General features: G+C 51.2%; 1 protein-coding gene and 1 non-coding gene across 6 annotated transcripts in view; one reads left to right on the top strand and one right to left on the bottom strand.

Annotated features, from left to right (window-relative positions):
• The window catches only part of CPAMD8 (C3 and PZP like alpha-2-macroglobulin domain containing 8), a 76114-nt gene that overhangs the window by 11946 nt on the left and 36638 nt on the right, over window positions 1-27530 (bottom strand). For all 5 annotated transcript variants that reach the window (XR_012501623.1, XM_074350499.1, XM_074350500.1 and 2 more), the window contains 11 exons: window positions 27440-27502; window positions 25039-25270; window positions 22835-22988; window positions 22389-22519; window positions 17764-17815; window positions 13576-13874; window positions 12687-12912; window positions 10928-11104; window positions 6681-6762; window positions 2727-2883; window positions 2530-2604 (listed from right to left, as the gene is read on the bottom strand). Coding sequence is in view for 4 of the 5 variants with exons in the window: in XM_074350499.1 (XP_074206600.1) it covers window positions 2530-2604; window positions 2727-2883; window positions 6681-6762; window positions 10928-11104; window positions 12687-12912; window positions 13576-13874; window positions 17764-17815; window positions 22389-22519; window positions 22835-22988; window positions 25039-25270; window positions 27440-27502 (1648 nt within the window). In the remaining variant the exon portion in view is untranslated. The remainder of the gene's footprint in view (window positions 1-2529; window positions 2605-2726; window positions 2884-6680; window positions 6763-10927; window positions 11105-12686; window positions 12913-13575; window positions 13875-17763; window positions 17816-22388; window positions 22520-22834; window positions 22989-25038; window positions 25271-27439; window positions 27503-27530) is intronic.
• Window positions 8217-8288, top strand: TRNAA-GGC (transfer RNA alanine (anticodon GGC)). The gene has a single exon. It is a non-coding gene; the product is annotated as a tRNA-Ala (tRNA).

The raw sequence follows: 27530 nt of genomic DNA, 5'->3' as shown, positions 1-27530 counted from the left end.
TCGCCTCCTCCAGAAAGCCCACCAGTCCTGATCATGCTCCTGCCCCACAGTGTGAGTGGCTGGAGGACATAAACGAAGTCCACTGTCCAGTAATGGGCTTGGTTCAAAGAAGCTTGACCAATAATATTAGTTAAATGGAAAAATAAGTGATTCAAAGCATCAATGAATTTAGCAAATGAGCAACAGTGCTCCTGCGGGCGGGCCCCAGTGGAGCTATGGAGTTAAGCTACCTCTCCTTAGTGGTTGTTAAGATTACAAAAAGAATGCTCTCCCAAAGTTTTCCATCTTTAGATCAGGAAAAAGCACAGGAACCTCCCCTACAGCTTGTAGTCCAGATGTACCATCTCCCTCCTGGGGCATGTGCCAGGGATGACAGAGCAGATTACCCAGACCCCAAGCCTGGGCCACGCAAGCCCAGAGCCTGGGGTCAGGGTGGGAGTGGTTGCACACTATCGCAGAGGTAGGATTGGTGTCCTTACAAGAAGAGAGAACACAGAGACACAGAGAGAAGGCCATGTGAAGACAGGCAGAGGATGGAGTGATGTGGCCATAAGCCAACGGCACTGGAGCCCTCAGAAGCTGAAGGAGGCAATGAAGCATCCTCCCTTAGACCTTGAGAGGGAGCCACGGCCCTGCTGACACCTGACTTCAGACCTCTGGCCTCCAGAACTGGGAGGGAATAAACTCCAATAGTTTGAAGCCACTGCTTGTGGTATTTTATTACAACAGCCACAGGACACTAGCCCAGGGACCATTATTCAGCCAGGGGCCTTTACATTCTAGAGTTAATGAAGAAACACGTGGCTCAGTTCTAGAAAAGTATAATATGGTCAGAATGACCTAAATGTCAATTTAACCAAAACAAAAACCAGAACCAGAGGATGGAGGAGAGGCCCCACTGGACCTGCATCCTGGGAATCCCTCCATCCCAGGCCAACCAGAACAGCTGGTCACCCTGCAGGCGGGTGTCTGAGTCCGCTGGGGCTGTGTAACAAAGAACCATAAACCAGGTGGCTTAAAAAAATAGACATTTATCGTTGCATCGATCTGGAGGCCAGAAGTCCAAGATCAAGGTGTCAGCAGGGTTGATTCTTTCTGAGGGCCAAGAGAAAAGGCTCTGTTCGGGCCATACTCTTGGCTTGTAGCTGTCTTCTTCCTGTATCTTCACATCATATTCCCTCTTTCCCCGTCTCTGTATCCTAATTTCCCCCCTTTACAAGGATGCCAGTCATAATGGATTAGGACCTACCCCAATGGCCTCATTTTAACATGATTACCTCTTTAAAGGCCTTGTCTCCAAATACAATCACATTCTGCAGTCTTGGGGCTGTCTGTATCTCCCTGACAAATTCATGTGTTGAAGCCCTAATCCCTCAAAGTGATGGTTTTAAGGTGGGGGGGCCTTTGGGAGGTTATTAGGTTTAGATGAGGTGCAGAGGGTGGACTCCCTATAATCAATGAGGCTGCTTATAAGGAGACAAAGAGACACCACAGCTTTCTCTTTTTCTCCCCCGCCAACCCCACCCACCTCTCTCTGTGGTCACACTCCCAGGAAAGGCCATGTGAAGCCACAGAGAGAAGATGGCTGCCTACACGCCAGGAAGAGAGCCCTCGTTAAGAACTGACTCATCCAGAATCTTGACCATAGATTTTCCAATCTCTAAAATGATGAGAAATAAATGTCTACTATTTAAGCCCCTAGTCTGCAGTATTTTGCCATGGCAGCCCGAGTTAACTAAGATGGGGGTTAGGATTTCAGGATATGAATTTGGGGGCAGACCCAATTCAGCCCTCAAACACAGAGCAAGCAAGGCGCCCTCTGGGCAAAGCGTGCAGGATGTGGAGGGTCTGCGGTCATAGCCAACTCGAGACACAGCAGTTAGATGCGGATGGTGAGCCTGAAAATCCTGAGAAGCACCCAACTCACGATTCATTATCAGATGATTTGGAATTGTAAGAACGGCGGAGTCCCTCCCCTAAGGACTGAGATTCGTCTATCGTGGGAATTCTCACCATAGGGGGATATGCCGCTCACACTTGGGACAGCCTCATAGCAGTGATGATGGCCCTGAGTTCCTTGGGACACCTAAGTCCTGTCTGGGTCCAGTAACTGTCCCTGAAAGTTCTAGACCCTCCAAAAGCAGTCATGAGTCCAATATTCTAAATAGAGTTCCCTGAGGCCAGCCCACGGGTCAGCGGCCAGGAACCTGAGCCCCAGATGATTCTCTGAATGGGGCCTGGGGGCTGCGGACAGTCCTGGGAGGGCTCATACTCTGGGTACACCCCCCCAACACACCCATGCCCCCCACGATTACCACTGGGATCTCTCACTCTTCTGATCGGGGATCGGGCCACAAGAAGTTGGATGTCCTATGACTGTTAAAAGCCTGAAAAAGCCTCATTAATGAGCAGAAAGGGCAGAAAAACAGAGGCTGAAATTGGCCAGAAGAAGGGGCTAGCCTGGCTTGCAGGGGGCAAAGCGCCCGCTCGCTCCTCCACTCTGCGTCTTTCGGGCTCCCCCGTGCTCACCTCTGAGGCCGGGTCCATCTCCAGGAGCGCGGCCACCACGTAGGCTGTCAGTGGGACAGTGCCATGGATCCCACCCTGGAAGAGGACATGCAGGCCTCACCCGAAGCCAGAGGGGACAGCTCCCCAACTCCACCAGCCCCAGATGCCACCAGGGAGCAAGGTCAAGACCCCGGAAGGAGGCCTGTGAGGCTGCCGACCTGGATGTCCTTGTTCAGAATCCTGCCCACTGCCGGGAACGAACCGTCTGCCCGCTGCTGCTGGACAATCCAGCCCTTGGCAGCTGCCAGCTCCCGAGGGTCGATGAAGATGAAACTGCGAGCCTGGGCGAAGGACTTTAGGACAAAGGCTGTGAGCCTGAAATAGGAGGAGGTGGGGACTGGGAGGGCCGTCGGCTGGGGAGTTGCAAAACGGAGTCACCTCCCATGTGTCCCCCTGCCCCCACCGAGGGACTGTGGCTGGTTCCTCACATCACCCGAGATTCTGTGTTCTCCTCTGTGAGACAGGAGGGTCCAATCTGCCCCCGCAGCCTGTTGTGAGCACTCAGTGGAAGTCTGTGGGCACCCGACAGGGCCTGATGACAGAGCTCAGCCTCCCCGTTTGCTCCCTCTCACCCTGGAAGCATCCAGGTCTGCTCTTTGCCTGGCACTCAAGGCCCTTTTGTGAGCTGTTTCAGTCCCACCCAACCTCTGCCATGTGCAGAAGACCTTGCTTGTTGCCCCTCCATAACCACTCCCTGAGAGATCCTGTCTTGTTGAGAGATTCCAAGGGGAATGGGCAAAAAGGTACTTTGGATGTTTGGACCCCTCTGTAACCCTAGCCAGCCACAGTCATGGGCATTCCGGGCCCCAGGCCTGTAATAGCTTGGGAATGGGCACATGAAGTGATCATGGGAGCAGCTACAGCCATCTTGCCACCAAGAGGAGATCAGTTGTTGAGCTGAGGAAGTCCATAGGGACCAAGGGAAAGAACCATGGACCCCTATGCATTGTGGGGCTGCCAGACTGGCCAATTCTGGGGTCTCCCCAACCCGGTGGTGTGGGATGATGTTCAGAATTGCTTTTTCAGCCAGTTTTCTACTGCTTGAAGCTGAAAATATCCCACCAACCCACTAGTGACTCCTACCTCCCTTCTTTACAGGATGAAGAAGCTCTACTTGTCTCTCAATGTTCAGACCCGAGGTCTCTCCCCAGAGGAAGCCTCCCAGACACCCCCACTCTGGGATGGAAATGCTGCCTCTGGACCCTCAGCAGCCCTGCTTCTGTGTCACTGTTGTCTGTCCATAGCTCTGCAGCCTGTCCCTTGTCCACACCATCCCCCAGCCCAACTGTTGCTAGAGTTACGGTGCACCCTGAGTGAGAGGTGGTGGGGCTGGGAATGAATGAACGAATGAACATTGAGGAGAACTACCGGATGGAAACCAGGGAACAAAGAGGGATGGGACGAACAGCAGAACTATTGGCAGGGGAGGCCCCAACTCAGGATGAGAGAGTAATCCATCCTCTTCAAAATCAAGTGGCTCCCCCACCTCACATCCATCAGGATGGCTACTAATTAAAAAAAAAATGAAAACAACAAGTGGTGAGAATGTGAAGAAAGTACAGCCCTTGTGCACAGCTAGTGAGAATGTAAAATGGTGCTGCCCTGTAGAAAACAACACGGCAGTTCCTAAAAAATTAAACACAGAATTATCACATGATCCAGCAAGTCTGCTTCTGCGTATATATCCCCAAAAGAAATGAAAGTGAGGTCTCAAAGAGTTTTTTGCACACCCATGTTTGTAGCAGCATTATACACAATAGCCAAACCATGGAAGCAACCCGGTGTCCACTGACAGAGAAAAGGACAAGTCAGATGCAGTGTATCCACACAATGGAATATTATTTGGCCTTGAAAAGGAAGGAAATTCTGCAAAAGGCTACAACATGAATGAACCTTGAAGCTATTATAATTAGTGGAATAAGCCAGTCACACAAAGACAGACACTGTGCAATTCCACTTATATGAGGCATTTGGAGTAATCAGAATCACAGAGACAGAAAGTAGGAGGATGGTTGCCAGAGGCCGGGCGAGGGGAGAATGGGGAGTTAGTGTTTAATGGGCACAGTTTCAGATTTACCAGATGAAAAGAGTTATGGGGATGGATGGTGATGATGGCTGCTCAACAATACGATTGTATTTAATATCACTGAACTGTACACTAAAAATGGTTAGGTTGGTGGTGGAGGGTATAGCTCAGTGGCAGAGCGTGTGCTTAGCATGCATGAGGTCCTGGGTTCAATCCCCAGTATTGCCATTTAAATAAATAAATAAATTCATTTATTATTTATTTATTTATTTGTTAAACCAAAAAGAAAAAAAGTGGGTAAAGTTTATAGCATGAATACTCTTTCTTTTAATGGAGGTACTAGGAACTGAACCCAGGACCTTGTGCATGCTAAGCATGTGCTCTACCACTGAGCTGCACCCTCCTCCTCATCTGTATCATGTGTATTTCAACACAATTTTTAAAAAAATAAAAAAGATAGAAAGCAAAGAAAAGAAAATGGCTCCCAGCTGTTTATATGAATCCCCCAAACCTGAAACTAACCTTAAAAGAGACCCAAAGCCCAGGATTCAGCTCGTCCTGGCCACTCTCCCACCCAGATACCTCAAATCCATCCTCTTCCCTTGACCCCCACGGCCCCTGCATCAGCCAGGCCACCCCACCGCTTCTGCCCCTGGGCCCGTCCCTGCCCCACAGCCCACTCTGCACGCAGCAGCCAGAGGGAAATTCCAAACACTGTGGACATGGGGCAAAGATAGAACTCAGCTGCCCGTGTGCACAGGAACCTACCTATAACAGATTCTAAGTTTCAAGACTGTCAGGCTGGATCCTGGACCTCCCAGCCAAGTATTTAAGGAGAGCTGCTAACAAAGCATCCATCCCAGTGGGTACCCAGCACTGCAATGAGCATACCTGCGCCCTTATCCCACTGCCTCCTGAATCCCAGTCTTTAGAGAGATGTGTGGTGAGGAAAACAGGCTCAGAGAAGTTGAACATCTGGTCTAAGGCCACACAGCTCACACAAGATAGAGCCTGGGTTTGCCCAGCTCCAGGGTGGATGCTGTTGTCACCGGCCTGTGGTTCCTGCAGCTTTGTGCCATAGAGGGGTTTCACAAGGCAAAGATGCTGGGTGTCACATTTCCGCCACCACAGTGGAAATTGGTCTTTTCTTGCTCGTGCTGTGTGTGTGCGCGTGCGTGCACCGTGGGAGAGTGTACAACAGGTCACAGCTCTCTAGTTCTGACTGGTGGAGACCTCTGGGAGTTGCTGGGACTTGGACAGCTTTCAGAGAGTGACTCAGTGGCTTTGGCCATCCCTGCGGGTGGGTGGGGGCCTCTGCTTGCTAGGGCGTGATGATGACCTTGCCTCATGGGCTGTCAGCAAGGCAGGGTCCTGGGACCAGGACTGGGGGCCAGGGTGCTGAACAGGTCACCAGGCTGGGCCTCTCTGGAGCCAAGGAAGTGACACTGGGGCTCACTCAGGCACATCCCTGTCCCCCAGCCCCAGCACTGCCGCTGTGCAGTGGACACTGCCGCCTGGAGGACCGGGCACGTCCCATGCCCACAGCTGCTGCAGGTGCCATCAGGGTGCTGCTCTGAGAAGGAAGCCCCATTAGGGACAGGAGCTGGGGGCACCCCGTTTTCTCAGTAAGCCCCAAAGTGGACAAATCCCTGATGATGCCAAGAACTGCTATGGTCCAAGGATCCCAAGGAATGAGCAGATCCATCCAGGCCCTCCCTGCCCTAGTTGACCCTGAAAGCCAGAGGGAGCCACTCACAAGGGAAACTGGACCCCAGAGCACCCAGGTCCCATTCCCAAGGGGCTGCAGAGCAGGGGTTTGGTTCCCGGCTGCTGCGGCAACAACAACAGCAGAAGGAGTAATAGTAACTGTCGCCGCCAGCCCCACCACACCCAGGCCAGGCAGAGTGCCCCCCACATCCAGTCATCTAAACCCAGGAGCTAGAACCACGCTGACTCCATTTCCCACGCAGGCTCCTAGTCGCCCTGGGGATTGGGCCCCATGTGTCCTGGCTACACTGTGCTGCACCTGAGGCTGTGGCCTTGGGTGGGGGACCTCAGTAGCCGCGCCTGGGACATGGGGACTCACCACATGCTTCCCGACGCGTCCCGCTCCCCAAATGCACTATAGGAGCCGTCCTGGTGCTTGTAGGTCAACTGTCGCTGGTAGCCTGTGGTTCAAATAGAGGGGACAGCACCCTGGTGAATGACTAGCCTGACAACGTCATCCCCTGGGATCCCCAAACAATGCCACATCCACACTGGGGGTTCCTGAAACTGTCTCCACCCACATCTGGGGTCCGTGAAACTGCCCCACATCCACCTGGGGACCCTAAACTGACCCCCACCCACTCAGGGACCGTGAAACTGCCCCACATTCACATCTGAAGCCCTTGAAACTGCCTCTCACTGTAGTAGCAAAGAACAAATCTGACTCCATATTGAATCTATTTCTTTTACTTTAACCTTTGTGTTCTATTGCTTTAGCTACAAGTTAATCACAAAAGGGATGTTGCCTATAAGCTTAAATTATATATAATGGCCCATCGCTGGGAACCTTGCCTCCCAGATAATGAGCGTTAAGCTAAAATACCTTCATTTAGCTCACAGAAAATATCCTAACCAGGCTCACCTGGGAATGACTGTAGGAAGGAAAAAATTAACACATCCCGTCTGGAACCAGGGAATGTTTGACTCCCCCCCGCCTTTTAGTATAAAAGAAGCCTGAATTCTAACTCAGGCAAGGTGGCTCCTTGGGCCACCATCTCCATCTGCTAGCTTTCCAAGTAAAGTCACTATTCCTTGCCCCCACAACTTGTCCCTTGATTTACTGGCCTGTCGTGTGGTGAGCAGTATGAACTTGGACTTGGTAACAACACCCCCTCTGGGTTCCTTGAAACTGCCCCACACCCACATTTGGGGTGACTGAAACCTCTACTTTATTCCCCCTCTTGTTTCTTGATATTGCCCCTACGTGACTCCTGGTCACACGCTGGCCCTCAGTAATCCCTAGGGGGTGGGGTGGGGGGGCCAATGAAATGTACCATCTCCAGGGAGTGCACTCTGCCCCCCCGGGGCTGGGGTTGGGAGGGGGTGTTGCTCCATCCGCTGGTGCCAGAGCTTGGTGTGCTCGGAACACAGAAGGTGCCAGAGTGGCTGGGGCAGGGGAGCAAGGAAGGGGACGAGAGGGAGGGAGGCCAGGTGGGCTACCAAGGCTGGATGGGGTGGTTGGTCTTCCAGTGAGGACAGAAGGAGGTATGAGTCAGGGGTGAGGGGAGCAGGGGAGGGGTGTGAGGGGACATATGTAGTGGATGGACTGTAGGGTCCAGAGAGGAAGCAGAGAAATTGGGGAGGTGGGGACAGTCTCAGTGAGCATGATGACGGGCTTGGACTGGGTGGCGGTGACCAGCGGGGAGGGGTTCTGCAGGCAGAGCTGCCTTATCCGAACAAGATGCAAAGGAAAGAAAGAAGGATGTAGAGGGCACCAAGGTTTGACACCCGATCCGCTGGAAGGACAGAGCTGCACCCGTGGAGGTGGGGAGAGGCAGGAACCGAACTGGGTAGACAGCGTCCTCCCAAATTCATGTCCACCTGGAACCTCAAAATGTGACCCTATTAGAGGCATGTGGGGATAGCTCAGTGGTAAAGCGTGTGCCTGGCATGCACAAGGTCCTGGGTTCAATCCCCAGTGCCTCCGTTAAAGGGAAAAATTAAAAAATAAGTAAACAAAATAAAAATACACATAAACATATATTTAAAAAAGAGAAACAAAATTTTAAATGTGACCTTATTGGGAGTCAGGGTTTTTGCAGATGGAATTATATTCCTGGGTTAGGCTGGCCCCTAAATCCAACGACGGGTGTCCTCAGAGAACAGAAGGGGAAACACACAGACACAAAACGGCTTTTGAAGATGGTGGCAGAGTGTGGTGATCTGTCCACAGCCAAAAACCCAAAAACAAACCAAAAAACCCACCCAGAGCCACAAGAATTCCACCAGGACAGATTCTGCTTCAGAGCCTCCAGACGGACTCAGCCATGCTGACATGTGACTTCGGAACTCCAGCCTCCGGAACAGTGAGGGGATGAATTCCTGCTGTTCTAAGCCACCCAGTTCATGGCACCTTGTTACAGCCCCAGGACACTAATGCCAGCAGGTTTGGCGGGAAACGAGGAGGTGAGGGTTGACTGGGGGTTTGTTGGGTGTGAAATGTCAACTGGCTGATGGACACGAGGTCTGGCTGTCAGGGAGTGGGGGCGGCTGCCGCTCACCAGTATAGGTCATTACACTCTGGGTGGCATTTAAGGATCTGAACCCAGAGGGGTTCACCGAGGTGTGCCTGGCCCCGGACAACCCCGGACCCTCACAACACACCAACCTGAGTCCCACCCTGCCCCTACTCCTACCCCACCCCCACCATGTGAACTTGGGGTTCCCAGCAGTTGGTGGTCAGCCTTCCTGAAGCCAGATCTCCAGCCTGTGGCAACCCCTGACTTTCCATCTAAGCACTGTATGTTCCTTTTTTCGTTTTGTTTGTGTGCGTGTGTTTTTTTTTTGTGGGGGGAGTAATTAGGTTCATTTATTTCTTTATTTAATGGAGGTACTGGGGATTGAACCCAGGACCTTGTGCGTGCTAGGCAGGCACTCTACCACTGAGCTATACCCTCCCCCTTCCCCACCTGAGAGTCATACATTCCTCATCATGAGTTTTACCCTTTTCTCATCCATGAGGATGGATGGTACTAGATCAGCAGGACTACCTCTGGAGCATATTAACTATAGGAACCTTAATGGGTCAGGGGGAAAGGACCCCACATTCCCCTCAGGAATCGAGGTGCTCATCTGCCTCAGTTTCCCCATCGGAGAGGGGCCCAGCATCATCTGAGCCAGGTACCTGCGGGTCCTTCTCAATGGCAGAAATCTCCAAGATCATCTCCCTCTGGCTGGGTTAAGTGCTCAGGCTGCCCCTCATGCTCCAACCCAGGGGACCCTGGGGTCTGAGATGCCCCCATCTCTTGCCCCTCTGTGGTCCTGGGCCTATTCACTCCTAGGAGCCTCACTTGCTCATCTGGGAGATGAGGACCATTAGTGTGGGGGCTGCTGGGACGGCCTTGGGAGAGCTGCACGTGCCTGGCATGAGGCGGATGCCAGCTTCAGAGCCAGGTCCTGCCCCCTCAATGCTTCCCTTTCACTTCAGCTCCGGCCCAAGGCTAGAAGGAGACCCCAGGAGACCCCAGGACCTTGAGATCGACTGACTTAATGCCCTTGTTACACAGATAGGAAACCAAGGTGCTGAGTAGAGCAGGCCCTACCCGGGGACACAGAGTGGGAATTGAGACAGAGATGAAGCTCCACCTCCAGCTTCCCCGCCTTTCCCCCTCCCTCTGGGGCCTAGATGTGCAGAAGGGGTGGGCCAGGGCACTCAGGGCTCTGTCACCCAACACAGGGCTGTCTCCTACCCTAGGGACCTGATTCATGGCAACAGAAGACGTTCAGTGCTGTGTTATTTATTTCCAAAGATGTTCAGTACTGTGTTATTTATTTCTAAAGCTGTTCAGTGCTGCATTACTTAGGGAAAAGAGAACTAGAAACACCCCAAGACATCCAAGAGGAGAGTTCAATATGTTGTGCTCCATTGATGTGTATGATGGCCAGTGTGGCCCCAAAAGTGATTATGAACTGAATACCTCCTGAGACCCAGCAAATTCACCCCACAGAAATTTGGACGTTTTCACCAAGTACACAAACAAGACAATTAACGGCAACACCGTTCTAAAAGCCCTGAATTGAAACTGACCTAAAACCCATCAGCAGACACGCTGACTGTGGTCCCTCCACACAGCAATGGAGGTGAATGGACCACAGCTCCCTACAGCCCGGTGGACACATCTTATACACACAGGGCATGCCATAGGATGCTATGCTGTTAGACACCAAGGATGGCAAAGCTAATCTGTGCTCTTGGAGGGCAGCAGAGGAAACCCAGAGCCAGCAATGACAGGGAACTTACCGGAAATTTTTTTCTTTTCGAAGTTTTTTTTTTTTTTTTTTAAATAATGCTATTATATTGCTCTTGTCGTTCCAAAGAAAAAAAAATCTATGTTTTTAAAAGATGCTGTTCCTCTCTCCATGGCTGATTACCAGCACTCAGAGTGTTTTCCTAACAGGGACAGATGCCAGGCTCCTGCTGACAGTGACAGATCCACCCAGAGTGGCCTCTGTCACCCACTTCCTTCCTTCTTCCCCATCCACCACCTCTGGCACGTGGGCTGCCCCCAGCCCAGTCAAGGCTGCCTGTCTCCCCACATCCTCCACCCAGGCAGTTCCCCCCAGTACCTTGTACCAGATAATCAGTGGTCTCTCTCTCCACTTCAGGGCTGAGCTGTCGGGTTTTCTGAAGATACTTCAGGACAAAGACGTTGGGTGCAAAGTGGATCATGTTTTGCTCTCCGCAACCAAAGGGCAGCCTCAGGAGGTTGCTGAGGTGGTTCAGGGTTGGCCCCATGACATCTCCTGGTGGGAAGGAAAAGAACCCTGGGCTGGGGGCTGGCCCTTTCCAGTGCCCTGGCTATCCTAGGGACAGCCTGCCTCGGAGGTGGGAGCCCACCTGTGGCCTAACACCAACCCATCGCCCTCTGACTGCTGGGTGCTGCCTTTGAGACTGGGCTGCACCCTTGCACCCCCAGCCTGCCTGATCTCCTGGCTTTGGTGGATACCTGCTGGCCCTCTCCTACAAGCCTCCCTCTGTGTTCTCTAGTTTTAACTCGGGTGTTCCTCCTCTATCTTTTCATTCTGTTAAATGCTTTTTCCTTTCTGGTTTTTTAAACAGGTGTGATTAAGGCTATTCATTTCCCCTCCTAGTACACCTTTGGCTGCATTCCACAAATGATAAGATGTCAATCCAGCCATGTGGTTCCATTCTAAGTATTTTTTCTAACTTGCAATATGAAATGTGATTTTCTCTTTAACCATGAGTATTTAGATTTTTAATAAAAGTTTTCATAGATGTGTGGCATTGGTACCTTTTTTTAACTTCCTTTTTTTCCCCTCTTATTTCTGTTCTATTGTGCTCTCATCCCTTCAGAACTGTCTCCCTCTCCTTGGCTTCTCTGCCCCAACGGGCATTGCCAATGGGCCCTCTGGAATCCCTGTTGCTCCCTGATTGCCCCTCCCTTCCTTCCTTGGCCTTCCTCCTGCCCCACTGAGGCTGCCACTGCTCCTGAAGCTTCCTCCCGTGATGGGGCCTAACTGGCTACTTTCTCATCACCCTCCCCTGGGTTTTCCAGCTTCTCCACCTTTCCATCCCACTGTGCTGAAGGCATTGACTAGCACATGGGTCCCTGCCTGTACCTCCTCTCCATCTCCGTCCATCTGCCTTCTCCCCTATGCCCCTCACCTCCATTTGTGCCACTCGCCCCCAAGGCCACATTGGACTTGATCTCATTCCTCAGAAACCATAAACTCCAGCATCCTCTGATCTGGTCACCAACAACCTGACTAGGCCCCAGAGAGACCCAAGACCCCCTCATTCAGATCTGTCTGTCTCCCCCTGGCTTCTCACCCTCTCCCCATCCTCCCAATTCCCAGCACTAGATGGATCACACACTCCCCACTTTTCACTCCCACGTCTGGGCTGCAGAAGACAATCCACAGCCCACGAGAACCACGGTCACAGCCTCTTGCCTTTGCTTCTGCAAATGCTCTAAGTGCTGCCCCTCTCACCTGGACCCCCAAGACTCCCTCCCTCCACTCTATACCTAGCTAACTTCACCTGATCTTTCTGCCTTCATGCACATCACCCCAGACCCACTGCCCTCATAGAGTCCACCCCCACCCCTCAGGGTCGCCCCACATAAGGGCAAGGACCTGCCTTCTCAGCTGGACTAGGAGCCCCTCAAGGGCAAGTTTGAGGTCATCTGAGTCTGGCCCCAGCACCCAGCACAGAGAAGGACTAGAAGCTGCTTGTCAGGTGAGTAGATGTGTAGCTGGAGGCCCCAGCAGCACAGATCCCCAGCAAAGTCTGGAATGGACACTTGCTCCTCGGCCTGGGCTCTTGCTCCCATTCTCCCCAAGTTAGGCTGCGAGGCAGACGCACCTATGATGGAAGCGGCCGCACGCTCAGACCCAGGAATGGCGCTGTGCGGGACACCCAGGGTGAAGGCTTCGCTGTAGCTCTCATCTGCCTCCACCTTCCTCCAGATACGGAACTCGCCCACAGAACCCCAGCCAGTGGAGAAACCGATGAATTGGACTTCTGGTGGCCTGGGGAGGGTCCAGGCCATGATGACAGACTCATTGGATGGCTCTGGACCATGGCCAACCTGGAGAAAGAGGCCAAGGTTGCTGGGCGCTGGCAGGAAGCATGAAGCTGTGCTCAGACATGATCGGAGGCCTTGGCTATGCTCATGGGATGGGGTGGGGTTCCCAGGGAGTCAGAGATGAGAGAAACTAGAGACCACACTGTTCATTAAACACCCAGCAGAGACACAAGCAGGGTATCTGTAGGCTCTAGTCTCTGGGCCCCATGAAACCTTTGGATATTTGCATGTGCAGTTCCCTCTGCCTGAAACATCCTCTGCTTCATTTTGCCTGAATGAATGTATGAACTCCTACTCCTACTTCAAAACCCCATTTGGCTGTGTCCTCCTCTGGGAAGCTGTGCCAGCTGCTTCTTTTCTGTCCCCTTTACTTGATTCAGAAAGTGTCCACAGCCCCCATTCTACCTGCTCATACCCAGTTTCTCCCGACCTCTCACCACCCTTCAGCTCCCGGATCCCTGGGCACTTCCTCTGCCACAGATCTTACTACTTTTTTTTTTTTTTTAATGTGACTCTAAGCAGACTGTGAGCAAATTAAGGGGGGGGTTTATGTTTCCCCCCGTCCTCCCCACCCCCATCACATCACTGGCAGACACAGAGCAGGAAGCAGCAAATGCCAGAAGACCAGCAGGTTCCCGTGCCCACCCCAGGCCAGCCCAGCCATGCCTGGATGAGCCCGCTGTGCCAGCTGATCCAGAATGTTCTGAATTCATCCCAGGAGAGGATCTTGGCTGTGTGTGTGCTGGCCACGGGCTCACCCATCTTGCTGGTGGAGATCCAGGACCTGGTGTTCTGGTGCCCCCCCAGAACGATCTCGATCATGCCCGCCGTGTCCTGGGGCCCCGGGGACAAGGCCACGCGGGCGTCGTTGTGGGCTCGCACGGCCACGTCAAAACGGGTGAGGCGCAGTGGCCGCTGCACATACTGGAACTCGTACTTGTTGGGTGTGGAGATGTGGACTCTCTCTGGATGGAGGGAAGGAGAAGAGGTGTTGAGGGGACACTGAGGCATCCCACTTCACACTGCCCGTGCCCAGAGCTGAGCGTGAGATCTCAGGGGGCTGGTCTCACAGTAGCTCCGCATGCAGCTGTGGGAGGCATGGTGGGACGGAGCTGGCTTAATGACACCTTTGCCAACAGCATGCAAAAGATGACCCGCTCCCAGGGAAAAGTCCTGCAAAAGATCTGCAAGACCTATACTCTGGAAACTGCAAAACACTGCTGAAACTAAAGACTCCAATCAATGGAGAGTGAGACCGTGTTTGTGGGTCAGAAGACAGTATCGTAAAGATGTTCATTATGCCCCAAAGTGATCTATAGATTTGATGCTATTCCATTCAAAATCCCAGCAGGGTCTTTTGAAGAAACTGTAAAGCTGATTTACATAAAATCTCAAAGGACCTAGAAGAACCAAAACAACTTTGATAAAGAAAAACCAAGTTGAAGGACTCACACCATCTGACACTGAGACTTACTCTAAAGCTATAGCAATCATGAGAGTGTAGCATTGGTGCCAACATAGATAAATTGCTCAATGGAACAGAACAGGGAGTCCGGAAATGGACCTAGTTCAAATAGTATGAGCAACTGATTTTCAACAAAGGTGCAAAGGCAATTCGATAGGAAAAGGAAAGTCTTTTCAAAAATGGCAGGAACAACTGGGTCTCCAGGTGCAGAAAAAGGAGCTCTAATCCATACCTTGCATGGGCTTCAGGAATTAACTCAAAATGGATCATAGCCATTTCATAAATGTTAACCCTAAAACTATAAAACTTTGCAAAGAAAACATAGGGTGTGGCAAAGATTTCTGAGATATAACAACAAAAAATAATCCATAAAAGAAAAAGGTGATAAGCTGGGCTTCATTAAAATGAAAAACTTCTGCTCTTTGAAAGACACTATTAAGTGAATGACAAGACAAGCCACAGACTAGGAGAGATGCCTTTGCAAAGCATTTATCTGATAAAGGAATTGTATCCAGAATATAATTTTTTTAAACTCTCAAAACTCATTCCAAACAAACAACTTAATTTTTAAAAAGATTAAAAGATCAGACACTTCACCAAAAAGACATACTAATAAAAGATAAGCATATAAAAAGATGCCTAACATCATTAGTCGTGATGGAAATGCAAATTAAAACCACAATGAGATACCACTGGACGCCTACTAGGATGACTAAAATTAAACAGACAATACTAAGTGCTGGTAAGGCTGAGGCAGAACTGACTCTCATCCAATGTTGGTGGGAATGCAAAATGGTACTACCACTTTGGGAAACAATTTGACAGTTTCTTAAAGAGTTAAACACATACCTCCTATATGAGCTAGCAATTCCATTCCTAGGGATTAACTCAAGAGAAAGGAAAACATATTACCCATACAAAGACTTGTGCACAAATATTCATAGAAAATTTATCTGAAATAACCCCAAATTGGAAATAACTCGAATGTTCATCGACAGGTGAATGGATAAACAAAGTGTGATACATCCATCCAGTGGAATCCTACTCAGCTCTTAAAATGACTAAGTTACTGATACACACAATATGGCTGAATCTCGTAATTATTATGCTGAGTGGAAGAAGCCAAAGAGAAAATATTCTGTATGATTCCATTTATACAAAATTCTAGAAAATGCAAAAATAATTTATAGAGACAGAAAGCAGATCAGCGGTTCCTTAGCGACAAAAGTGAACAAGGGTAAGGAATTTCAAAGGCATGTGACTGTAGGGTTAATGTCATCTCTATTATCTTAATTGTGGTGATGGCTTCACAGATGTACGCGTGTATCAATGCTTATCAAACTACACTTAAAATATGTCCAATTTATTGTATGTCAGTTGTATCTCAGTGATGTTATTGACCTCACTTTGAATACAAATTTATTCAGCCTACTCTTGACTATGATATAAAAAACGCAAACAACAAATAGATGTCTAATAATGTTTCAAAATGTTCCATAATAATCGAATTACGGAACAGTGATGTGATGGAACATACTGAAGCTATTTTGAAATGCAATTTGTAAAGACTTCACAATAACAAAGAAAAGTGCTCATGATGTGTTAAGTGAAAAAGGCAGGATATAAAATTATATAGCTCAGGAGTCACGGGTATGCTAAACAAACAATAATGAGTCCTACAAAAGCAAATACAGCACAATGTCAAAAGAGGTCATCTTTGGATAAGAACCAGAAGAGAAAGTTTTCTTCTTTCTATCCTTCTAAATTTTCTCTCATACATAGATATTCCCTTTTTCTCAATTTTTAAAATTGTGGTAAAATACACATAACACAAAATTTGCCCTCTTAGCCATCTTTAAGTGTACAGTTTGGTGGCATTAAATATATTCACATTGTGTAAATAAACATCACCACCATCCATCTCAGGAGCTATTTTCATCTTCTAGAACTGAAGTAAGTTTTATACCCATTAAATAATAAATCTCCATTGCCCCCTCTTCCCAGCGCCTGACAATCACCATTCTACTTTCTGTCTCTATGATTCTGACTATTTTCTACATCTTCTTTGGTGAACTGTTTATTTCTTTTGCTCATTTTCTGACTGGATTGTTTTATTTACTGTTGAATTTTGAGAGCTCTTTATATATTCTAGATACCAGTCCCTTGTTAGAGCTGGATTCGGAAACATTTCCTCCCCTTAAGAGCATCTTTCACAAAGCAAACATTTTTTGTTTTGATGAGGTCCATTTATCAACGTCTCCTTCTATGGTTCAGTAAATACTTTTGGTATCATGTCTAAGAATTCTTTACTTAGCCCTAGACTCCAAAGATTTCTCCCATATTTTTTCCATAGAAGTTTTACAGTTTTACACATAAGTTCATGCTTGATGTTGAGTTAATTTTTGTATAAGGTGTGATCTTTAGGTCAAATTTCATGTTTTTGCCAATGGTTGTCCAATTGCTCCAGCATCATTTGCTGAAAAGGTTCTCTGTCCTCCACTGAACTGCTTGTGCACCGTCGTCAAAAATCATTTCAGCATATATGTGAGCTATTTACTGAAACAGGGGCAGGGGATGTCAAGAGGGAGCCTGAGTCCAGTGTGTGCTATGGGTCAGGGGACCTGCAATGCTGAATGCCTTGAGAACAGGGAGGTGGTACACCTGGGGGGGTCAACATCACCCTGGGACTCCAGCTCACATCTTCAGCTCTGCCTCTTGGCAAAACCTGCCACATGACTGCCCAATGCCAGGCACAGCCCAAGCTCCAAGCTGAAGGGTTCCTTGGGGAGGGGCTGGATAAGAGAGGGGCAGACCCTCCCACAGGCAGCTGAGGCTCGTGTTCCACCCAGCACTGCCCTGACCGCACCAAGTCGGAGGCATGGATGGGCCCTTATCTGACCACTCCTCCCACTGGGCACTCTCTGTACTCATTTCCTGTTCACAGATGATGAAGGTATAATGTTGATTTCAGGGGATCAAGATGGATCCCAGATCTCACACTTTCCAGAACCCACCTTAATTTCCCACATCCTCCTCTGCTGCCCCCAGGTTCTGGGTCATCCTCATTCCCACAGCTTTCCCCTGATATGACTCTAAGATCTCCCTTCCCCAGACCCTGGGCTCCTCACCTGGGGCCTGAAGGACAGCCCTACCCCTAACTACGGTTTCCTTTCTCATTGGCGCCTGTGGTCTACCATCATTTATGCTTACTTCCTGCAAATGCCCGGTCCTCACTCTGTCTTACGGTTGTCCCCAGCTGGGATATCTCAGTGCTTTGCTGCTGTGTCCTCAGCCCCCAGGGAAGGCGAGTGCTCATTTAGCAGCAAGAGAGCTTCAACAGTGCAAGGGTAAGGGCCAAAGTCTTCGGCAGGGCAGGCACAGGGACTCACCATTGGGACAGAAGAAAGCGCTGTATGTGTACGATCGGGGGGCTCCTTCAGGCTGAAACAGAGGAACGGGGAGAACCGAGTGCTGGGGGGGCAGACAGTGAGCACAAAAGGGTGGCCATCCTCCCACAGCAGCAGCTCTGAGTTTGGACCCTGCAAGGTGATGCCAAGAGCACAGGTACACAAAGATGGACCAGGTCACCTACGTCCTGAGCCCAGGGAGGGAAACAAAGGCTCATTCCCCTCCCCCGGGCTCTAGCCAAACTCACCAACTGCTCCTAAATTTATCATGCTTCCTACACCCCCATACTGCCCTCCTGGCTACCTCTTCCTCCCAGCTCCCAATCTGGCTTCTCCCTCTGGGCAGCGAACACCATGACGTGTCCAAGAACACTGAGAAGGGGGCACCAGTGTCTGCCAAGGATGGGGCCTGTGTCCCACTCTCTGACGCATCCCTCGTCTCCTGCCCATCATGCGCTTGCTTCTGCCCCTTCCACGACATCCTCCAAATAACAGAAGGTAGCTGGCTTGTTCTCTCAAAAGGGGGCACCCAGAATTTAACCCCATACACCTTTTGGGGTTCATCTGAACAGCAAGCCCCTGTGGGGCTCTCGCTTTTCCAGGCCTCCTTTAGCAGCAGCAACAAACTGGTGAGCTGGGACTACCTGTCCTGAAGTAACACCCGAAAGGGTTAATGCCTGGTCCCAGCAGCCAGGCAGCCTCCTAGGGTCCCCACTTCCCCCACTGTGATGGTTCATTCTATCTGTAAAACATGAGTGAACCACTGGTTGCCCAGATACCTGATCAAATGTTACTTCTGGGTGTGCCTGTGAGGGCATCTTCAACAGAGGTCAGCATTTGAACAGTGATGCAGGTGACCATCCCCAGTGTGGAAGGGTCCCATCCACTCCACTGAGGGCCTGAACAAAAGGTGGAGGAAGGCTGAATTCTCTCTCTGCCGGACTGTTTGAGCTGGGACACCAATCTTCTCTGCCCTCAGTGCTCCTGGCTCTTGGGCCTTCAAATGACACTGCCAGCTTTCCTGGGTTTCTAGTTTGCAAACAGCAGACTGCGGGACTTCTCAGCCTTCATGATCAAGGAAGCCAATTCCTTACAATACATCTCTTCCTAGAGACAGAGGTATGTCCTATTGGCTGTTTCTCTGGAGAATTCTGATGCGTACAGTCACCCTTTGCTGGATGATCCAGGGCCACTCACTTAACCTCTCTGGGCCTCTGTTCATCATCTCTAAGACGAGGGTGGTGAAGGCACCAACCTCTGGTATACTTCAGACAGGGCCTGGCGTCTTCTCAGTGCTACTGAACAGTCAGCTTTTGTTATATTTTCTCATCCCCTTTCTCCCATGCCCTCCAGCCCCCTTGTCCTCTGTTGAAGCTGCGAAGAAGGGCATTGTCCACCCTGGGTTCGTACTGATGAGTCCAAGAGGCACCTGTCTGGATCATGTCCACTTCCTGCTATCAATCCACTGCCCCGCCCGGGGGCCTGCACCAGGGTCCCGCCTCACCCACACAAGCCACCTGACACCCACACTGGGCACCTCACTGGCAGACCTTTAGCAAAATTGGCCATGATTGGCACTGAGAGGCCAAGCACACCCTTCCCGATGATACTGAGTTCCATCAGCCGTGATATCATCTCGTGCCCAGCAGGCCTGATGTGGAGCCCACAAGCCACTCGCTCAGCCACGGGCTCCAGGGTGAGTCCCCGAGGCTTTGCATGGGGCTCAGCACTGGCCCCCACTGACCTACCAGCTCAGCCCCTCTTTGGAAAAGGGTTTGGGTCATGGGCTAGGGCTTGGCCACTGGAAGTCCATGGTGGCTTTTGATAGCTATCAATCATAAAAATGATTCATAACTCAGATATCTGTCAATGGATGAACAGACAAGCAAAATGTGGTACACCCAGATGATGGAGTATTACACAATCTCAAAAAAGAATGAAGCATTGATACATGCTACAACGTAAATGGACCCCCAAAACATCAGGCTACGTGAAAGAAGCCAGCCAGGAAAGGCCACACAGTGTATGATTCCATTTATAAGAAATGTCCAGAGCAGGCAAATCCATAGAGACAGAATCTGAGCCCTCCTTCGGGCAGTAAGCAGGCCCCCTGGCTCTGACTGACCAATCAGGACCTCCTGGACACACCCCTAGCCTCAGCATGGCCTCCGAAGCAGCCAATGGGGCTGCTTGTGGCTGCTCAACCCTGTCTCCTCCTCAGGCTCAGTTTACAGGGGGCCCTAGTGCCAGCTCTCTCCTTCACGCTGCCCTGGGTTTTAGCTGATCCCAGGTTCTAACTCCTTCACCTCTGTGCTCAAGCTGGTTCCTGGCCAGGTCCCAGAACATGGTCCCTATGTGATGCCATTATTACTCCCTCAGCAAGGACTTTTCTGCAACCTCGTAGCCCATACCAGTGCTTCATTCCTGTCTGTTCTATGGATTTGCCTGTTCTGGACGTTTCGTATAAATGAGATCACGCAATGTGACCTTTTGAGTCTGGCTTCTTTCACTTAGCATGATGTTTTCAAGGTTCATCCAAGCTGTAGCGTGTGTCAGTGCTTCACTCCTTTTTAGGGCTGAGTAATATTCCACAGTACTAGGGAGCTGTATCCCCCTGTATCACATTTATCTATTTATCTGCTGGTGGACACTTCCTAAAATGGAAAGAGTATCCCTGGCTTATACCCAGGATCCCCCAGTTGACTGTTATAAATGCCTGGATGACCACAGGTCCCATTTTGTTAGCACTTTGGCCAGGCACTGAGGAGATGCCTTCCATGCACACTCTCATCTAACCATCCAGCAGTCCCTGTTTGAACCCAGGGCTCCAGAGCCCACCTCCAGCCAAGAAGCCAGACCTCCCCTCACTCTTGTGGTGCCCACCAGGCTCTTCTCACAGGTCTGAACTATGTTGGCCTCCTCCTCACTCCTGTGAAATTCACTGAGACACGCTGGGGTGATCGAAGGCTCTTAGCCTTCCAGTGGAAGTGCAGAAGGTCACAGCCCCCTGGGATAGCAGGTGAGCCGGATGGAATGGTGTTGATCTCTCCTCTGCCTGATACAGCACCCGCGATGGCTCACTGGTCACCTGCTTCCCTGCCAAGTGTCTCTCAGGAGTGGCTTTTCTGGTGTATTCAGCCTCCTGACCAGCAGGGGGCGTGCGGCGTCTCAGGAGGGTCCACGGAATAACTGATGGAGCGAGCAAACCACGTACCCAGAGTTCTGCAGCGGGACGAGGTGGGAGGAATGTTTGGCTGCTTTATCAAACCACACAACCAATGCCTCTTGTTCCATAAATCCATTTTTCTAATCCATGCTCCATTTTTCAGTATTGATATGTCAAGTCTTCTGATGCCTCAATCATACCACCTGTCTCCCAGAGCTGTCTGCACAAAGCTGGACCAGCGGGTGCTGCAGACGTAGGACACTGCGGAGCAGTGTGAACTGGAGGAAAGGCTTGGGGACAGGAGAATTCCTCTCTGCACATTTAGACATTCCTCCTGAAGAGGAAGGAGGCAGGAGCTCCAGGCCTCCCGACTGGGCTGACCGCTCCAGGGGCTTGCTGCCTCCTCCTCGGGCCAAGGGAGGGCAGGCTGTGGCCCAGGGTGTGTGCTCACGCTGAGCAAAGGGTCATCAGGGGTCTCTGCATTTCCTGTTGCGCATCCCATCCTGCTGGCTCACGGAGATCGCATGCCTCATTCGATGACACACTTGTCCCGGAGGACTCTATCACGTCATGTCAACAAAGCAGCAGCGATGACCCATACACCTCCAGGAGATCCACCCAGCGAGTGTGTGACTCCAGGCGCTGATGGAAACCATTTGTGTTCAGCAATGCCAGGACCACACTGGGAGCGAGCGCAGCTGTTTGCAGCTGGGCCGCTGGGGAGGGGCAGATGCTCAGAGCCACTGTGAGGAGATCACGGAGGGGGCTGCTGCGTGCTCTCCATGCAGCCCTGAACGGGAGTCTTACCAGAGCTCTGGGCTCAGATGCATCTGAGCAGCCCCAGAAAGAGAGGGCACCTTTGCTATTAAAAGCCCAGCACTGTGAGATGCCGTGTGTTCTCTGGTCCTCCCCACGTTGTGGGGTGAGCGTGAGAACCCCTGTCTTACGAACCAGGGTTGGAATAACAAGACACTCGCTGAGCCCCGTGCACGAATGGCAGACCCCAGATACACAGCACGGGGGTGGGGGCGGGGTGTGTGTGGTCTGGGCTTCTCTGCTGGAGGCTCTGCCAACTTCCTGCATAGGGACAACCTCCAAATGCCGGGTCACAGTCCCTACAATTGCCTATGACAAACGGGGACTCCAGAGACAGAGGAACGCCACTCTCCAAGGTGGTCAATCTGGGGGTCAGGAGGGCACTTCCCTGCAGCCCTTGCGAGTCCCAGGCCGCTCCATCAAAGCCTGCTCTGCTCCTGGGAGAGGTGCTGGATGTCACAGTCCTCCAAAGGGGAAGCCTCATCGCCTGCCCCAAGCCCCAGAGCAGGGCCCGTGGGGGCTGCCCTGGTCCTGGCTTGGACAGGGACCACACACTCCAGCCCCCACTTCACCGCTGAGGGAGTCAGGCCCTGGCCAAGTGCCTCAGGTGAGGACACAGGCTTACCTCCACCACCACACTGCGCCGGACGTGATCCCTCCCAATGGGAATCCTTCTGTCGGTGTAATTCTCCTCTGGGGATCTGACGGACTTCCCATCCCGGCAGCAGCTTGTTTCTCTGTAAGCCAGGGCTTTGGCTGTGGAGATTTGAGTACTCAGTGCTGACTCTCAGAACAGGTTCCCCCAGCACTATTCTGTGTGCGTGCATGCATACGCGTGCACGTGTGCATGCATGTGTGTACAACACTGGTTTCGCACCTTAAGAGCCCAGTTTCCCCCAGATGAAGCCCCCTACCTCCTGATCATTCCCTCTCAACTGTTTCCCCAGTGGCTGTCCCATTCCTCAACCTCGCCTTCTGCCCCACTGACCCCTCACCTGTGCCTGGCTTCAGTGCCTGGAGCCCTGGGTGGCCTGGAGAGGGGAGATGCTGGAAGAAGCACGTGGCTCTCACCTGTGATGTTGCTGAGCCCCAGGTCGCTGAAAGACAGAACCACCCAGGTGGGCTCGGTCTCCCCAGGGGCCACACACGTCTTCTTAGTCAGATGGCGTTTGCCAGGATGGCCGACAAATCGGATGCCCTTGGGAACTGAGATCTTCGCGTACACCTGGGGAGGGTGGCAAGTGTCCACGATACCCCGGAATCTGTGCACCCTCCCAGCACACCCCACTGCCCGCTGCACTCCGCCCACCCTGGCAGCCTTCCCCCAAAGCCACACTCCTTGGGAGGCCCCCTTTCCATTTCTGATCAGCACAAACTACTCACTGTTGACCCGGGAACCCCTTCCTTCCCTCAGCCCACTGCATCCTCACAGGTACCCCTTGGGACCAAGGTTGATTCAAGGGCTATCTCTCCAGCCCTGTCTGGAATAGGAGGGACCACTCCACATGCAGGCCCCGCAGAGCACTTCCTCTGATCCTCTCCAACGACTGAGGTCCACCGTGTCACAACAGAGCTTTGTGTGCACATGTGTGTGCATGTGTGTCCTGTGCACACATGCATCTCTATGTGCACACCTATGTGCATGTGTGCAGGCACGGCATGTGCACATGTGTGAGCACAGCTGTGTACATGTGCGTGCACGTGCATGCTGTCTCCATGTGCGTGTGTGTGTGCAAGTGTGTTTTATACCCTTAATCTACAACAGGTTCTTTGCTCCACATTTTCATTTGTCCAACCCGCATATGAAGCACCTAATGTGTTCTGGTGCCCTGATAAGAGCTAAAGAAACAAATCTGAACAAGACATGAGTGATCCCTGGGCCTCAGACGGTCGACACACCTAAGTCAAACACACACATAGGTGTGTACAACGAAGACCTACAGTGGCAAGAGTGATGCAGTATCTGAATCCTGTCCAAGGGCAGGCCCAGCCAGACTCCAATGAGAATGGCTGGTGCAGGCTGCCTCCGGGGCTTCTCCATCCTCCTTAAGACAGCATTCTTCCAGAAAGTTCTTTCAGTGAGGAAAGAAGAAACTCAAGCGCTGTGTCAGTGAGACACATTTTCCAGGTCCTGAGTAGAACCAGCTGTCCACGTGGAGGGGTCTGGATAGGCCTGTTTTCCTGGAACCTTGGGATGGGCACATGGGGCAGAGATGTTCCTAAAACTGGCGTGTGGCCATCCCTAGACACACCTGCTCCCAAAATGGCTGCCTTCTTCTCACCCGAGAAGCCAGCCACCAGCGTGTGTTCAGAGCTGAAATGGGGACCTGGGGGTCCTGCCTGCAGATTCAGGAGGGACCCTCCCTCAGGGGCCATCCTGTGATTAGGGACCAGGTCTACACTTATTCTGGCTTTTTGAAAGTGGGATCCTATTGCTCCCAGTTTTATGAACTACACAAAATGGACGGATGATAAAGGTTCTGGGATTTGGGGCACTGCTCCTGGCTAATGTCCTGAGCTTGTCCCTCACATGTCCTCCTTGGCCCCCTCCAGGCTGCCCCGTGGCCACTGCCATAGTTCCCGCCACAGTGGCTCTCACTCAGACTACTGCACAAACCCTCTCCTATTCTCCAGCCTTCCCAGCCAGACCCTGAAGCCCAGCCAGATTGTGTTACAGGCAGTTCCTGGGACCGATCAAGCTGCCTCTTGGTTCTGTCACCTATGTGTGCTGTTCGCTCTCCAAGAACACCCTTCCAGGTCTAGTGCCCAGTTCAAACAACGCCTGAAGACTCAAGTTCAGAGAAGCTGCCCCCTTCCCAGGGTTCCTTGGCTCCCTGTAGACACCTAATTCTTTTTTTTTTTACCTTATTTTTTTTAATGGAGGCACTGGGGATTGCACCCAGGACCTGTGCATGCTAAGCATGTGCTCTACCACTGAGCTATACCTGCCCTTCCTGCCCCCCTTACCCTACAGACATCTAATTCTAATGCAGGTCACTCACCCTGTATGGGACCTCAAACATATGACAATGCTTCTCTGAGTTTCCCATGCGGGACAATTCCATCACAGCCTCCCCTTCCTTGGCTCTTGTGGGCACTTGATAATGATGCAGGTAAAGTCATCAACCCAGCACTGGCCACAGGGACGTGTGCCCAAGAAAGCCGAGTTAGAAGCACTAGAGCAACAGGTTAAGCGCAGGCGGACTCCCCGTCCTGGGCACCAGCATCTTCCCCAGGGAACGGGAAAGGCTGTATACGGAGGGCGGGTTCGGTACCTCGGCACAGGCGTCCATGTAGTTGTAGACGTTGAGTGGGATCTTGGCCTGCTCCCCGCGGACCACGTGGTGAGGCAGGGTGAAATCTACAAAGAAGGGCTTGAAGGTCTTCAGCAGAGTGGGCTCGGCGATGCCCAGGCCCCTCTCGGCGGACAGACCCACTGCTTCGCCCACCCAGCTGGTGATGGAGTCGGGGACCTGCACGCTGAGCGTCTCCTCGCCGGATGGGTCACTGCAGAAAAATGGACAAGCGTGGGCCCTTCCCCAGGGCCATACTGCAGCGGCCAGGTGGGGATGGAGGACATTGCCTTGGGGCCCAGAGAGATGCCCCCTCCACATACACAGCTTGGAAATAAGCATTTAAGGCACCGTACAGCGTGGGACAGGAGAAAGTCATCCCTTGGCCCTGACTTGCCATAATCAAAAATACGAGCATCTCTTAGGACCACTGTGAACACAGGACCATCCAAAACATGGGTTCAGAGAGGCAAATTTTGACAGTGTGTGCTCTGCCCAGGTCAGAGGAGAAAGACACTGAATTGAGGGGGCTGGTCACTGATGACTGTGTCTCCAGAAAGGTATGTCCAAGTCCTAATGCCCGGTGACCCGTGAATGTGACCTTGTTTGGAAATATGGTCTTTGCAGATGTAATTAGCTAAGATGAAATCATATTGGGGTAGTCCAATGACAGGTGTCCTCATAAGAAGAGGGAAATTCAGACACAGAGAGAAGAAGGCCAGGCGAAGATGGAGGCAGGGACTGGGGTGATGTGCCCACAAGCCCTGGAGCCCCCAGAAACTGAAATAGGCGAGGAAGGTCCTCCTCTTTCTGTTATTTTAAGCCCCCCCTACTTTATGGTCATGACTGCAGCCACTGGCAACTAATACAGTACCAATAAAATAAAATGTCTCATCAATATTTTTATATTGATCATGTATTGAAACAATAATATTCGGGATCTGTGTTTGGTTAAATAAAAAATCTGATTCAGATGAACTCCATCTGTTTCTCTGAAATGACATATGTGGCACACATTATATTTCTATGGGACAGCGCTGCTCAAGAAACACTCAAGAAGTGGGGAGGGTAGAGCTCAGTGGTAGAGCACATGCTTAGCATGCACGAGGTCCTGGCTTCAGTCCTCACTCCCTCCATTTATTTATTTATTTATTTCTTGGTTGCGGGTTGGTAATTAGGTTCTTAAATTTATCTTTAATGGAGGTACTGGGGAAGAAAACACCAGGCTGTTTGAAAAACAGGATGTTTTCTCCTATCCTGCAGCTGGCTCCTTGGTTCCAAGGTCCTAGAACAGGATGTGTTGTGTCTGACAACCGTGGTGTCAATCCCAAGGACATACCCCAGTATCTCTTTCTTTGTTCTGTTTCTCCCACCGAAGTTTCTGTTTTAGGGCTGAGCTCCACGGGAGCAAAAAGCCCGTAAGAGAAGGTGACAGGCACCACTGGAATGGAGATAATGGCAGCAGAACCTTCCAATAAAAGACCCCTGGAGGGGGGAGGGTAGTTCAGTGGTAGAGCGCGTGCTTGGCATGCATGAGGTCCTGGGTTCAATCCCCAGTGCCTCCGTTAAGGAAGAAAAAAGAAAAGAAAAACTAGAAAAGTTGCCTTTGATATAAAATAAAATACATAAATTTCTAACAACAACCCAAAAAAAGACCCCTTGGCCCAATCGAGTGCAGGAGCTGTTCCAACCGGCTACCTGGTTGAAGGCTCCCCACTCAAGCGAGCGCTATGGGAATCTCTCTGTCCACAAACACTGTGACGTCTTGTGCCGAGTCCACCCACTGGCCCACCTGCTGGCCCCAGGGGTCTGAACTTTCATGCCTAACTGGTTTCCCAGGGCAGCCACCGCTACCTTCTACTAGTCCCCCTGGTGTTCTGACATCAAGCCTTGAAAGAAAAAAGCCAATTGCATCTGGCAAGAACTTGGCACAGAGCTGCTGCCTCAAGGCTAACTGAAAAGAGAAAACAATGTAGAAAGGAAATGTGCTGAGAAAAGCAGCCTGCTTTGCGGGCAGGAGCTCCAGGCCCCTGAGGAGCAAGGAGGAGGGTGGGTGGGTGGAACTGAATTCATGTTCCAGGGAACTGTAATCATTTTAATGAGCTCGTTATGTAAACAGACCAGATCGAGTTACCCCAAGAGAGAGTTGTAAGAGGCACAGAGCCCTTGAATTTCATATTTCATGGGAAGATGTCCGGGGCTGCAGTGGGATTTGAAGCTGACTTCATAGCTTTGAGTTTTATGCGTTAGAAAAGGATGCCCGAGGTCTTACTCAGATGTTGGTGTCAGATCTCCAGACAAACCCACTGGGAACAATCTGGACTTTCATGAGTACTGGTGAGTCAGCCCACAAAGGCAAGGAAGGAAAGAAATCTTACTGTACCTGATGTTGAGACAATGCCAAATCCATGTTTCAGGGAAAAAGGTCCTTTTCCTCTTCTCTGCTCTGCAAATGAAAGAAAGAAAGAAAGAAA

This window comes from Camelus bactrianus, chromosome 22, assembly GCF_048773025.1.
Source record: "Camelus bactrianus isolate YW-2024 breed Bactrian camel chromosome 22, ASM4877302v1, whole genome shotgun sequence".
Lineage (NCBI taxonomy): Eukaryota > Metazoa > Chordata > Mammalia > Artiodactyla > Camelidae > Camelus > Camelus bactrianus.
This window is presented reverse-complemented; position numbering and strand designations above follow the sequence as displayed.